We start from the raw sequence: 15,176 nt of genomic DNA, 5'->3' as shown, positions 1-15,176 counted from the left end.
AGAGAGAGAGAGAGAGAGAGAGGTAGATAAATAAACAGAAGGGTATGTGAATGATTGAATAGATGTAGATTGTAGGATGGTTGATTTGACAGGTTGATGGCTAAATGACTGATGGTAGTTAAATGTATGGATGAATGGATATTGATTGATGGTTGGTTGAATAGATGGATAGACGATTAGGAGAGTGGGTGGGTGACTGGGTAGGATGTGGATGGATTTTGGACTGGCTAGACTGTAGGTTTGGCTGGGTGACTAGTCAGATAGAAGATGTAGAGTTACATGAGTGAATGGGTGGATGGCAGATAGTTATTTATTGGAATGGTTCTATAGTTACATGATAGTTTGTATGGAAGAAAGAAAGAATAGATATAAGGATGGCTGGGCGGATGAATCAAAGGAAGGATAGAAATATAGGACAGTTAGCTTGTTTACTGGCTAGAACCCAGGCTGGATGGTTGGGTGGTGGGCTGCAAGGGAGAATGCTCGGATGGATGGGTAGACGGGTGGGTGGGTGGGTGAGGAGATTAGCTAGATGGAGAGATGCACATTCAGGTAATCTGCAGGGCTGGAGTCTTACAGATGCAAGTGGGCAGAACTGAGGCTGAGAGGCCAGAGAGAAAGGGACCCCAGGGCAGATATAGACCACTGCATCATCACTGACTACAAAGTAACTTAAAAATTATGAGCAGAAGGTGATACTGTATTAGTAGCTGAGGGAAGAGAACAGAGAGCCCCTGTGCCCTGCGGCATGGGGGCATAGCAGGTCTCAGTCATCTCTCACATTGTGCCTGGCTCTGTAGTCTAGCCTCGTTATTTCTATAGAGGGTCCTATGAGGGACTCAAAGAGTCAGTTATTGAGTCTTAAAGGAGCATGGGAAAGCCCTTCTTGGTGTTGAGGGAAGAGCATTTGTTCCCTAAATATGAGGACCCGAGTGCCCAGCATCTGTGTAAAAAGCCACATGAGGCCATGAATACTTGCAATCCTATTGCTTTGAGGGTAGAGACAGGTGAGCAGAGGCCCATACCCCCCCCCTCTCTCTCTCTCTCTCTCTCTCACACACACACACACACACACACACACACACACACACACTCACATATTGTCCTTTCCCCCAGTGCTTTAGGACTAACAACCAGAGAATCAAAGGTAAAGGAGTCACCTAACAAAGCTAGACAGCTAGATGAGGCAAGGCCTGCACAGGGAAAGGGACTCAGGATCCTTGGCTTTTCTCTAATGAGCAGCCTCTCAGCCTAGGTTCAGGCTGAGCGCAGCATCATCCTCCCCCACCAGCCCCTGTGGCCTCAGCCATAAAAGGGTGTAACAGTCACTGTCAGCGCTTACAGTTCACTCCCCCACCTGCCTGCTAGCCTACAAATCATCATCTCAACCTGCTTGAACCCAAAAACAAGGCGTGCTGGATGGCTAGGATCCAAGACCCAGGCGGCAGGAGGACACCTAAGGGATCCATGCCCTGTGAGCTAACTCTCCCAGGTTGCCACTACAGATGGATTTAGTACCTTCCACGGGCTCTGGGAAGCATCCCATGTGGGCATCTCTGCTTAATGATCAGAACCCATCACAAAAGCGGCCCCAGAACTGAATTGGTTTCAAATTCCAGTTCCTTGTGTGTGCTGGCTGTGTGAGCAGGCTGCTCAGCCTCTCTGAGCCCAGCCTCAGTGAAGGTCAACAGTAAGTCCCTCTTTAACTGCACCCCAGTTCCCAGGCCACCTCTCTCTCTCTCTCCAGCCCCAGCCATAGACTCTGGCTCTTTTGGTCCCAGCACAAAGGGAGTGTGTGAATCAGATGACCTGGTGTTCTCTCAGGTACAGCATTCCCTTCATTGCGGAAACATATGATATTCTGAACAGGGAAACATACGATATCTGCAGGTGGCTGGGATAGACAGAGGTCTGACCAGCAGTTATGGGAAGATGGAGGCATAGAGGGCCAGAAAACGAAGGGTGCCATGGTCAGTTCAAGGCAGGAGGATCAGGAATTCAAGGTCATCCTTGACCACATAGTGAATTTGAGGCCAATCTAGGGTTTGTGAGATGCTCTCTCAAAAGGGAGGGAGGGAGGGAGGGAGGGAGGGAACAGAACATGGTCTCATCCTAAGGAGTGCTCATGCAAGCCACAGGGAATGTAATATAAGAACCCAATCCCTACATAATTAAACCAAGGCCCCTAGAAAGAACATGAACCCGTGTGTGTGTGTGTGTGTGTGTGTGTGTGTGTGTGTGTGTTTGCTTGCATAAGTGTGCACGCTTGAGAGAGGTGCATGCTTCAGAATTTAAAATCTACTTTTCTCTTTCTTTTTTGAGACATAATCTCATGGAGTCCCTGTTGACCTTGAATTCAACTATGTAGCCAAGGATGACCTTAAACTTTTGATCCTTCTGCCTCCACCTCCTGAGTGCTAGCATGACGGCCAAGACACAGCATACTGGGGTGGGACCTCACGAAAGCTAGGCAAGCACCCTACTGACTACATCCCTCACCCCCTCCAATCTCCCCATTTCAATTGTCTGTCTTGGCTGGTTTACTCATCCTGTTACTGTTCCAGGAGCCAACGATGCTAGGGACCCATGCTCAGTTACCCAGCTCCCCAAGGGAGCTCATCAGCTGGTGATGTGGTGGATTTTCCTACCGTAAATTTCTCACAGAGCCTTGGGGAAACGTTTTTTCTGAGAAAAAAAAAAGGAACCCCAATAGTGCTCTGGGAAAAATTGACAGTCATGGTCTCTGAGGTTGACTTGGGCAAAGCCTGCCAATCAGCTAAGAAAACAAAACAAAACAAAACAAAAAACCTCCCGTGCGGACGATTAGCCAGTGCTTTAGGGGTTTCTGCCTGGGTGGCGGTCCACTACTTGCCTCCTTACCTCGCTTAAATGCCCATCTCTTCAGCCACAACTTGGAGAGAGCCGGCCAGGAGTGGTTGAGCACTGAGTCAGCCATGGGTACCTCATGCATGCGAGGAGGGTGCAGCTCGGCCCCAGGGAGCAGAAGCTTAGACTGGGGATCCCTGCCAGAATGGGGCTGCCAGCAAGGGTGGGGGGGCGGAGACTGCCTTCAAGGCCTGCCAGAGACATCAGCTTACGGGAGCCTGGGTTGGAGGAGGAGAGCTAGACATTGCAACAGTGGAGGGGGGCAGATCCTGGGGCTACAGGCAAAGCAGGGCTCAGCGCCTCCAGGTCTCCTTCAGCCCAGATCCAGGGGGCCACTCACTCTGGTCCAACAAGACACTCCTGAGAGAAAACAAGCCCACCCTGCATCTGAGGGGAGCTTGGTTATGTCTGTCAGTCTGCCTCTATGTGTATTTCTGTGCTCATTGTGTGTTTGACAGGGCAATTATCTATTTACATCGAAAGTGTGAAAGTTCTCTATTACACACACACACACACACACACACACACACACACACACACACACACGGTTTTGTGACTGTGTGACTCTTGTATATGGTGTGCATGTGTGCTTGAATATGCACTTGAAGGTCAGAGTCAATCTTAGAGTCACTCCCGAGGATCAATGTCCATACTATTTTTGAGACAATATCTTTCATTAGCCTGGAGCACTCCCATTAGGCTATGCTGTCTGGCTAGTGTTCCCTAGTGGTGTGTCTGCCTGTCTCTGACTGTCCAGAGCTGGGGTTTTAAGTACACACCACAGTGCTCAGCTGTTTTTGCATGGGTCCTGGGACCCAAACTTATGTCCTCAAACTTGCAAAGCCAGCGTGTTACCTGCTAAGGCATCTCTCTAGCTCTTGTTTTACTTTTAAGGTCAATTTTTTTTTGAAATAAAAAAAATCACTTTGTTCTGACTAACTCACAAATAAAAAGATCACATAACTGGTTTAGGGAAGCCACTCACACCAACACCCACCCTGTGCCTCACTTGGTGCATCTCCATGAATTCTGTGCTGTCAGAGTAGCCTCTTGTCTAAGCTGTGAGGATTTGCTTTCACTACCAATTACATTTCCATGCACGTATACACCATACACACAACACCAAAAGCATAGCAGAGCTGAAACTAGGAAAACCTGTTAGCTTTATATTCTCTCTCCTGCCTCATGCCCTTTCTCATCATCTAATCTTACCCTTAGCTCCATCAAAGTTAGGCTGCATCTACACTTACAGCTGCTTACACTGTGTAGTATACTTACATGCATTGTAGGATAGAGTCTACATATGAGGGAGAATATAGATTTTCTTATAGAAGGGATCTTGAGTAACCCAGACTGACCTGGAATTCACAGAGTAGTTGAGGATGACCCTTAACGTCTAACCTTCGACCTCTTGGGTGCTGAGATGACACATATGTACCTCCATGCCTGGTATATGTGGTGCTGAGAACAGAACCCGTGGCTTCCTTCATGCTAGGCAACTGACTTTCTTGAAACAAGACCTCAAGTACTCCAGGCTGGTCAACATTATTACAGAGCAGAGGACAACCCAGAATTCCTGGTCCCTTGACTCCTGCCTCTGTCTCCTCATGACTGGGATGACAGGTGTTGAGTTCCAACTTGTGCAGGTGGACCCACATCTGAGCATCAAGGTGTAGTTAAGTGTGGCTGTAGACAGCGTGACTCTCAGTATTCAGGAGGTGGAGGCAGGAACATCAGAAGTTCAAGGCTAAAATGGACTGAAAAATTCATGTAGCTGTGAAGAATGAAATTATGTCATTCATAGAACAGTGGATGGAACTGAAGATCACCAAGAGTGAGGTACAGCAGGGTTGGGAATAGAAATGTTGCATGTTTTCTTTCACATGCATAATCTAGAGTATATATACTTACATGTATGAGAGAGGCTATACAAAGTTTGAGGCCAATCTGGGCTACATGAAACTCAGAGAGAGAGAGAGAGAGAGAGAGAGAGAGAGAGAGAGAATAGTATAGTGTAGTATGGTATGGGGGAGAAAGAAGTCAAAGCTAGGGAAAGGAGGAAGTCAAGAGAATAATGATACATTTGAATATATATATGCAGAAATGAAAACTATTTGAAGGGAGGGGAGTCCAGCAAGAGAAGCAGATAGGTTAGGAGGGCATGGGAATGTAAAATAATAATAAATAATGGGTGGTTTTGAAAGCCGTGTATGTGCAGGTACATGACAAACTTACACTTGTCCATGGGGGTGCTGCCCCCTGGTGGTAGAAGCCCCATGCTTGGCTTCATTTCGAATGGCCCCAAACTCCACGCTTTGCCTACTTGGTTCAGGACACACTCAGGAGCTCACATTAAGGCAAACTCATCTTACATAGTCCCTCTTCCCTCATTGTGGGAAGCCATTTCAGAGTGGCAGTTGCAGAGTGGCAGTTACAGAGTGGCAGTTACAGAGTGGCAGTTACAGAGTGGCAGTTGCAGAGTGGCAGTTGCAGAGTGGCAGTTACAGAGTGGCAGTTGCAGAGTGGCAGTTGGCTACTGCTGGCCACCACACATACATAGGCAGTAAANGTTCTTTTGCCAAGATGAGGTTTTGAGAATTAACCAAAGTTAACCAATCAGATGAGAGACAAGTTAACCAATCAGATGAGAGACAAGTTAACCAATCAGATGAGAGAGAACGCCTCTCCTAGGCCTATATAAGCAGCACCAGTTCTGGGCTTGGGGTCTGTCTCTTCGCCTCTACAATCAAGCTCTCCCAATAAACGTGTGCAGAAGGATCCTGTTGCAGCGTCGTTCTTCCTGGCCAGTCGAGCGTGCGCAAGACCTCATAATAAAATATTTAATTGTCTATGAAACTCAAGCAATACTGTACTGAAAGCAAATTCCAGAATAGTGGTGTGGGGCACACGATCTCCAACAACCGTAACTGTAAACCTGGAACTATCTATGATCCTGCCTCTCTGCACCCGACCATTGCCCTACTCCCATCCTGCCTCTGCCCCCACCAAGCCAGAGACGATTCTGAATCCCTCCACCTCTCCAGAACCCAAATAGTCCCCAAAGTCTCTTTCTGGTCTTCTCTCTGTGCGTCCTACGTGTTTTGACTTTGGCTGACTGCTATCTTCCCCTGGGAAGGAAACAAGAGGGAACAGAGGGGAGGGGAGGAAGAGGAAAGGAAGGAAGAGCAAGGGAAGGAAGAGAAACAGAAGAGAGGAAAGGAACAAGGAGAGAAGGGGCACCCTTGAGACCCCAAAGGCTCTCTGCAAGGGACCAGAATGTGGTCCAGCATCTCATGTACGATGGCGCAGCTTAGTTGTTTATCAAACAGCAAGCAGGTTGAAAGAACCTTATAAGACAAATAACTGCTATAAATGAGGTTACAACATAGGCTCATAAGTCTGCTTCCAGTTGTGTTTGTTACTTGAGTCAGCTGGAGCAGGTGAGTTCATCCCTTCTTCTTAAAAAACCCATTCCTTCCCTTTGTGGCTCTTTCTTTGCAGTTCAATAAATACAGAGCAAAGCACTTAGTCATGGACACACAGACATGGGGATAGATTTACAAGGCAACATACAGTCTAGCACCTATTCAAACTCAGACAGTGGACAGTTAGGAGATGATAGAAGACAAGGAGAAAGAAGTAGAGAATTCAAATCTAGCCTCTCCCTTGGTAAAACTGTTCCAAAGCAAAGTGCTTTTAATTATTTCCCTTAGTTTGGCACTGACTTATTATTGGTGACTCTTGAGTTAATCATTAATGTGTTTCCCTTTACCAACTAAGTATCACTCTAGTCCATGGAGTGCATTTGAATGCCCTAAGTGGCTGTCTGAAACCATGGCAATAGCTGCTGCATACAAACTTTCCCCCAGGCTACATACCTATGATAAAGTTCAATTAGACATAGTCAGAGATCAACAACTGTAGCCAGTAATAAACTAGAACAATTAATGCTGGCATGGAGCTGCATGGCTGTAATCTCAGCATTTGGGAGACCGAGGCAAGAGGATCAGGATGGGTTTGGAGTCAGCCTGGTTGAAAAGACTGTTCTAAAAAGACAAAACAAAGGCTGGTAGATGGCTCTAGCCCCGAGACCAGAGGATCCCTGGAACCTACTTGGTGGAAGGAAAGAACCGAATCCTAAAACTTGTTCCTGGCCTCTGTATGTGTGTATGTGTGCATGTATGTGTGTTTGTGTGCATGCATGTGTACATGTGTGTACGTGCGTGCACATGTGCTGATCTCCCAGAATGTCTGAGTTTGATTCCCAGTATTATTACCAGGTAGCTTATGAGCAACAGTGAATCCAGCGCCAGAGAATCCAACTCCCTCTTCTGACTTCCTATGGTGCTTGTACTCATGTGCTCCCCTCCTCCACAGAAAATAATCCTGAAAATCAGCAACACAGGGCTAGCAACTTGGCTCAGTTAGGAGAAGGTGCATGCCAGCAAGTCTGACGATCTTAGTTTGATTCTTAGGACCAATATGGTGGGAAGGAAAGACCTGATTTCTACAGGTTATTCTCTGTTCTCTACACACATGCATGCATGTGCACACCACACATACACATAAAGACCTGATTTCTACAGGTTATTCTCTGTTCTCTACACACATGCATGCATGTGCACACCACACATACACATAAAGAAATGTAATAGAACACATTTTAAAACCAATAAATGGATAAACTAAAAAAAATCAAACATAAAAGACAATAAAAGCAGTAATTAAAGTGATGCCAATTCCTCCAGGATACTTCATGCTAAGTAGGCTTTTCAGACCTAGGTTTATAGTGGATAAAGGAAACAGAAAACCTCAGAGAAACAGGGGCAGTGGGACTAACTGAGGGATGGGTATATTATGAGCCTTAAAAGAGGATTTATTTCTTTTTATTTTATGTATGTGTTTTTTCTACATGTATGTATACCTACCATATGTGCACTGGACATGCAATGCCCTTGGAGATGAGAAGAGGGTGCTGTGCTCTCTGGAGCTGGAGTTACAGGTGGTTGTGAGCCACCCCATGTGGGTGCTTGGAACTGAACCTTGGTTCCCTGCAAGAGCAGCAAGTACTCTTCGCCACCAAACTACCCCTCCGACTCCACTGGGATTTCTTTTGAGGTAAAACACAGGAAGTGCCTGTGACATATACATGTTTTATGGGTGGGGACAGCCCAGGAAGCAAGGCTTCACCACAAGAACACAGAACAAAGGAAAGGGCGGGGTGACTGATGTTTTCTGAGCTGCTACAATCTGCCAGGCACCAAGCTCAACGAGCTCTTGTGCATGACCTCGGGACTTTTTCCTCACATAGAAGCCCAGAGAGGTTGTGCAATGTCACCCAGAGGTGGGAATGTTAGGATTCGAACACATGACCTATCTAAAATGACGCTCCAGCACTAACCACAAGAGTGAGCACAGGCGCATTTCTAGATTGGTGTTGGGAGTTGGGGAGACCTGGGAGGCAGAGATGGTTCAGTCCAGATTCACTGAAGAGTTTGCAGTTAACCACATGTGCGTGACCTATGCATGAGCACATTCTGGTGTGTGTACAAGTGTGAATGTGTGTGAGGCAGGAGGTTGACCTGGAGTGTTTCCCACAATCGCTTTCCGTCTTATTTGTAAACTTAGTTAATTATTAGTTGATTATTAATTTGCACGTGTGGGCACAATCCACAGAATGTGAGCAGAGGTCAGAGGGCAACTTGCAGGAGTCAGTTCTCGCTTTCCAATGTATGGATCCCAGGGCTCAGACTCAGGTCCTCAGGCTTAGCCTCTACCTGCTGAACCATCTTGCTGGCTCCCACCTTATTTTTTATTATTTTTATTTTTGAGACCGGCTTTCCCTGATTCTCCTTGAGGTTCACTGATTCAACTAAACTAGTTGGACAGAGAGCTTCAGAGATCCTGTCTCTGCCTCCACAATGCTGAGATATCAGGCCTGCACCACCATGCTCAAAAACTTTTTTTTTTTTTCATGAGTTTAGGGGAGCTGAACCAGGTTTTTACTCTGTGCTATCTCCCTAGGTCCTCTTCAAGACCCATGAAAAGCTGCTTCGTACAGGAATTTACAGTTACAAGAAGGGTGCTCAAAGGTGGGTACAACTTGGAGTTTTCCCTTAGAAACCAGGGTGACTCTTGGAGGGTCCGCCCTGTGGGAGCCACATTCAAAACCTGTCTCCTACCTAACTCACCACCTCCGTTAGAGTGGTCAGCTCTAAATTCACTGCTACATGACTCCGGGGGTCGCCTTCCTACACCCGAGAGTGCACAAAGTCAACAGAAACTGAGAAAGCTGTAGTCTTGGGTGTGCCTGGTCAAACCACAGCCTGCCTCCTCACCTCACTCCATTCCGGCAGTTATTGTGGGAGGTTCCTCAAACTGGGCCACAAAGGGAGCCACCAGTGACTCCCCAGGGTTAAGGGCCTACAGCTGGAGGGCTATTGAGCCGAGGGTGGTCCCCATTTGGAAGACCTGGAAAGAATGGCTTTTCAGCAGATGTCAGCCTTAAAATTTTGCTTTGCAGACAGGATTCTCCAAGCCTGTATCAGGCAAGGCTGAACAAAACCCCGGAGCCAATGCTTTGAAAGGTGAAGAGGTCAAGCTACAGTGTGGATTATGCGTGCATACCTGTTACCCCAGAACTGGGGAGGCACAAGTAGGAATGCTGGGAGTTGGAGGCAAGCCTGGACTGCATGGTGAGACCCAGATTCAAAAGCAAAACAAAACAGAACAAGGCAAAACACAGACACCTGCTGAAAAGGCACTTAGACTTCTTCCCTCATCCCTGGCCCCCTACTCCTCCGTCCCCACACAGGCTTTGCTTACAAAAGGTTCCTTCAGACTCCATCATGGGTCTCCTCTAGACCAGGTGGCCTCTGAACTCCCGATGTAGCTGAGGATAACCTAAACCCCTAATCCTCCTGCCTCCATCTCCTAAGTGATGCTTGACAGCGTACAACACCCAGCTTTGACTTATGCAGTGCTAGGGATGAAACCCAGGACTTTGCCCATGCTAAGCAAGCACCCTATCAATTGAGCTATCTCCCCAGCACCCTCCAGGGTCATTTTAGGATTCCTGATCTCTGCAGTGCAAACAGCTGCCCCACTCTCTTACAGTTATGTCCCGGCTGTAGGAGTCAATCTCCTGCCTCACAGACTCTCAGACTTGCAGATCCCGAAATGCCCACCACTCCTCAAGATGGTCACTCACCCATGAGTTCCCGATTCTTGCTCAGGTAGGTAACTGGCTTTGTTAACAGCTCTTGCAGCTCCCATGTCACACAACCAGGGTTTCAAGGGACACGTGGGCCAGGCTAACCACAGAGTGGCTCAACTCTGCCCAGTTTCCTCTTTCTAAGCTACCGGCTTTTAATGGTTGTCTTCATCAATATTGAGCAGCAGGCAGCAGGGGTCAGCAAGGAGAGGAGAAAACAGGCAGAGGAGGGTTGTGAGAATCTGGGAGTCCACCCTCAGCCTGTACCTGCTGTAGGTGTTACAGGGAAGTGAAGTAAATAAAGTAAAGCCTCCCACGAGGGGAGCTCTGGCAGCAGCACTGAACCCCCACCAGACAGCTTCCTGTGGAGCCAACTGCTGAAGAGGAACAGGGTGTGAGGGCCTCACCCTAACACTCAGGCACACAAACAGACACATGGGACATGCAAGTCACATGTCTCTAGACAGACGCACGCTGGAACACATATGGGGACAGACACATATGTGGGTGTGTGGACCCATGGAAACATGTGGAGCTGAACGCTGGGTTTGTAAATGTCTACCAGCGATCATTCTGCTTGGTAACTGTCTGTTCTCCCGGTGTAAATACTGCCACCACGGCTAACTCTACTTCTTCAACTAACGCACTGTTACCAGAGCTGTTAAGGTTAGAGCTTGAGTCCTGGCAGTCTCCTAACAAACCAGATTAAGCGACTCATTCTCAGAAAGTCAGTCGAGGAAATGGCTCAAAGGGTCAAGTGCTTGCTGTGCAAGCAAGTGGAATTGATTTTAGTTCCCCACCCCCACTTGACTAAATAAAGTCAGGGTGTGGTAAGGCCACCTGTAATAACTCCAGTACTGAGCTGGCAGACAGGAGATTCCCAGGGAAGGGCAGGCTACCCAGCCTGATCCAGTGTTCCAGGTTCAGTGAGAGACATTGTCTCAAAAATAAGTGCATGTGGTGGTGCACGCCTTCAATCCCACTGGGCAGGCAGAGGCAGGCGCACAATCTGAGGCCAGCCCAGTCTTCAGAGGAAGTCCTAGGCAACCAGGGCAAACAACAGTGAGAAGTAGAAAAAGTGTATCTATTCAGGGTTGCTGCACCTGTAAGAGGACCAAACAGCCCCCTGCTCCTCCCACCTCTTCCCTCCAAGTCCATCCTTAGAGACCTGGTATTAGATGTAGGTTTAAATAGAAGGCAAGAGGTATACACAGGGGCGGAGAGATGGCTCAGTGGTTAGGAGTGCTTGCTACTCTTCTAGAGGACCTGAGTTCAGTTCCCAACACCTACACCGAGTGCCTCATAACTGCTTAATTTCTGCTATAGAAGGTCCTGTGCCCCTTCTGACCTCTATAGGCACCCGAACACAATTGCATGCACACACACACGCACATATCCACACACAGACAAACACACATACCCCAGACACTTACACACACAAGCACATATTCATATACAGACAAACGCACATACCCACAGCCACCTGCATATATACATTCATATAATCACACACAAACAAACACACATACAGGTACATGCACACATATGCACACATGTGCACACACACATACACACTTAATAATAGGAATGAATATAGAATATCTTCACTCCTACCTCGATGGGTACACCAGTACCTGAAAAGGTGAGAAGAAGAAGGGTTCACACTTGGCTCCACACTGGAACTGAGTGAGTGGTCTCTTAGCATGTGACTCTTGTGAGTTCTCAAATGTGGCCCTCTGGGAAACAGTTATGTACAAATAGCAGAGTTTACACATGCAGAGATTCCTGGATGGATACACTGGGCTTTGCACAGACATGAGAAACTGGGCATAGTTACACACATGCTGTGTAGAATAGTAGTGTCTATATGTGCAGAAAGCTCTGAGTAGGCACACATTATACTCTGGGCTCTGCACATATATGTGGAACTGTGTGCACATGCACAGGTGAACACATAGAGTATAGACAGCGAGGCCATGCCGTGGCACACAGGATGCACCACAAGCAAGAGCAACAGAAGAAAGTGTTTTGGCTACAGTTCCAGAGGGCTAGATGTCCTTTAATGTCAGGAAGTCAAGGAAGCAGGGGTCGGAAGCTGAGAGATCACATCTTTATTCACCACCAAGAAGCAGAGTGCAAATTGGAAGGGTGGTAAAGCTACATACTCTCAAGACTTATCCCTAGTGACAGTCTTTCTCCAGCAACACTGTACCCCAAAAGTTCTATAACCTCCCCAAACAGTACCACCAACTGGGGACCAAATGTTCAAATACACAAGCCTACGGGTGGTGTTTCCTATTCAAACCACCCTAAAGGAGACGGAGACCTCCAAGACACATGTTTACACAGGGCCCATCTGGAGACACAAGAGCATCTCACACACACTCAACCACATCTAGCCTCTCAGACTCGCCAGACCCCTGCAGACTTCTCTGGTTTGTCTTGGCTCCCAGGAGTGGATCATTAATCTTCTGGAATGTTGGGCCTGTGTTTTGTCTAAGTGGATAAAGGAGCCTGCTTACCTCAATTTGATTCCTGATCCCACATTAGTAGAAGGAGAGAAATGACTGCTGTGAGTTGTCCTCTGACCTCTACAGGTGTCCTGTGCAATGCAGAGCCACACACACAGACATTGAATAAATAAAAATGTAATGAGATAAAAGTATTCAGGACACTTGAAAGCTGGTGGTTAAATGCATCATGCGTTGTGTGTGAGTGTCGATGTGCAAGCAGGTGTGTGTGTGTGTGTTGGTGGAGGTTGGAGGAAACTTGGGTGTCATTGGAGGAACCCTGAGTGTCATTGGAGGAACCTTGGGTGTCATCAGAGGAACCTTGGATGTCATCGGAGGAACCTCGAGTGTCACACCACTGGTGCTTCCCATTTTTTTTTTAAATGAAGTCTCTCCCTTGGCCTCAAATTCAACAAGTAGGCTGCACTGGCTGGACAGCAAGCCCCCGGACCTGCCTATCTCCATGTCCCTGGCTCTGGAATTACCGAAGTGTGCAAGTGTGTACTACCGTGTCCAGATATTTTTACGTGGATTTCTGGGATTGAACACAGGTCCTTAGACTCATGAGGCAAGCACTTGATCCACTGGGCCACCTCTTCACCCCCATCCCACTTTTATTATTATAAACCTTGCTGTTTTAAGACAGGATCTCTCCAAGTTGTTCAGCTTGGTCTTGAACTTGATTTATAGTTCAGACAGATTCACAACTTACATGCTTTCTGCCTCAGCCTGGAATGAGAGGCTTGTACCACCATGCCTAAATAAACTTTTGACAGTGTGTGTATACTTGCTGAGGTCAGGCTGTGCCCTTGAGGTGGCTAATTTTGATTGTCAACTCGACCACATATGGAATGAACTAAAACCCAAACAGCTGGGCAGACACCTATGAGGGATTTTCTTAATTGGATTATTCGAAGTAGGAAGATTCACTTTGAATATGGGTTATATCTTCCAGTGTCTCCTCACTCATACCAGCCTGTTCATCTACCCTGTTGCTAAGACATTTCTTCTCTGGTATTTGAACTGGATTCAGACTTCTTTGGGATTCCAACTTAGACTGAAGACCAGATGCTCTCCAGGAACCCTCCAGACCTCCAGCACCAGATTGGGACTGCAGAGACATTCAGTCTTTATTGCTGGGCTGCCTCGACCTGCCAGCTTCTGAATAATGTCATATAGACATAATAATGACATATTATCTATTAAGCTTAGACTTTAGCTGACCACCTCTCTGCCAGCTCACCTCATTTAAGTTAACCTGACTATTCTATTCCACATCCTGGCACATGACCTATTACCTGTCTCTCACATATTCAGTCTTGGCACCTGTTCCTTCTACCTCTGCTGTGTCCAGTTGGTGAATCTCAAGCCTCTCAGTTCTTCCCACAGTTCCCATTTCTGTCCGGATGTTCTGCCTTTCCTTGCCTGTTTGCCTTCAACTCTTTATTAAGCCCATCAGAAGGGAAGAATGTTTACAAAATACTCAGGTAGGTGATGTTCCAATAAAAATAACAATACCAAGGTCCTGACAGACAGTACTAAACTCTCTGCTGGCACTTAAATTAACATTTGAATAATACGAAGACAACCTTTACACAGTGCACAAAAAGATTATCCCAAGTCTTGACTGAACAACTATCAGATTCTTGGCCTTTCCACCAGGAAGACAGCCAGTTTTGGACTATAGAGGCCACAACCTGTAAGCTACTCTAATAAGACGAGTGTCTGTGTGTGTGTGTGTCTGTGTGTGTGTGTGATAAGACATGTGTGTGTGTGTTCACTCATCCTACCATTTCTGTTCTTTTAGAGAACCCTAGTACAGCCCTACTCTGAGTTACTCTACGTTGTATAAAACAGTGTTTTTATTTTTTATTTTTTTGACTGTGCCATGCTCCAGGAGACTTTTACGAGGCGCTTCTGACTCTATTTTGAGAACCCAGGAACGGCCTCATCTGTCGGACACATTTCATCCAGCACAGACTGATATGTGATTTATTCCTGAGAGCAGAAAGGATCTGCCCCATAAGTTTACTTGGGTGAGTAGAAGCAGTGGGGGCACATATGCATATTAAAATAATATTAGGAAAACAAGGCCCAGAACTTATCAGACACCAGACTAGGGTAAAGGTCTAACTCTCTCACCTGGACCCCATAAAGTGATGGGCACAAAACAGGGTGACATCACACTGTTATGAACTCAGAACAACCTGTCACCCGACACCTGGTGTGTACGGCAAGGACTGAGGACACTCTAGCTGTCCTTTGAGCTTCATCTGGGTTTGGTCCCCTACTGTCTACTAGGCCAGCTGGATGACTGCCTGACCATGTTTGCTCATCTGGTTCTGATTTCCTGCTCTTCCCTGGTTCAGCCTTTCACTTTGCATGTGGACTCAGCTGTTTTGCTGTCAACCCTGATTCCACAGCCTCTGCTGTGTCTCTCTCTTGACTCCTGCTGTGATTCATTATCTTGTCACTGTGGACTCTCAGCCTGAAGTAGAATAAGGCAGAACAGACCAGATGTTAGATGCCAGTTTATTGCTTTATTTAGTGATTTACTTAAAGCTCGG

At 47.0% G+C, this 15,176-nt stretch overlaps 1 protein-coding gene across 1 annotated transcript in view; it reads right to left on the bottom strand.

Annotated features, from left to right (window-relative positions):
• The window catches only part of Arhgef18 (Rho/Rac guanine nucleotide exchange factor 18), a 103,927-nt gene extending 93,491 nt beyond the window's left edge, over positions 1-10,436 (bottom strand). Inside the window, exon 1 of the mRNA XM_029480390.1 lies at positions 10,097-10,436. Coding sequence (XP_029336250.1) covers positions 10,097-10,100 — 4 coding nt within the window. The 5' untranslated portion in view covers positions 10,101-10,436. The remainder of the gene's footprint in view (positions 1-10,096) is intronic.
• Between the last annotated feature and the right edge of the window lie 4,740 nt (positions 10,437-15,176).

The sequence above is a fragment of the Mus caroli genome, chromosome 8, assembly GCF_900094665.2.
Source record: "Mus caroli chromosome 8, CAROLI_EIJ_v1.1, whole genome shotgun sequence".
In the NCBI taxonomy this organism is placed as follows: domain Eukaryota; kingdom Metazoa; phylum Chordata; class Mammalia; order Rodentia; family Muridae; genus Mus; species Mus caroli.
This window is presented reverse-complemented; position numbering and strand designations above follow the sequence as displayed.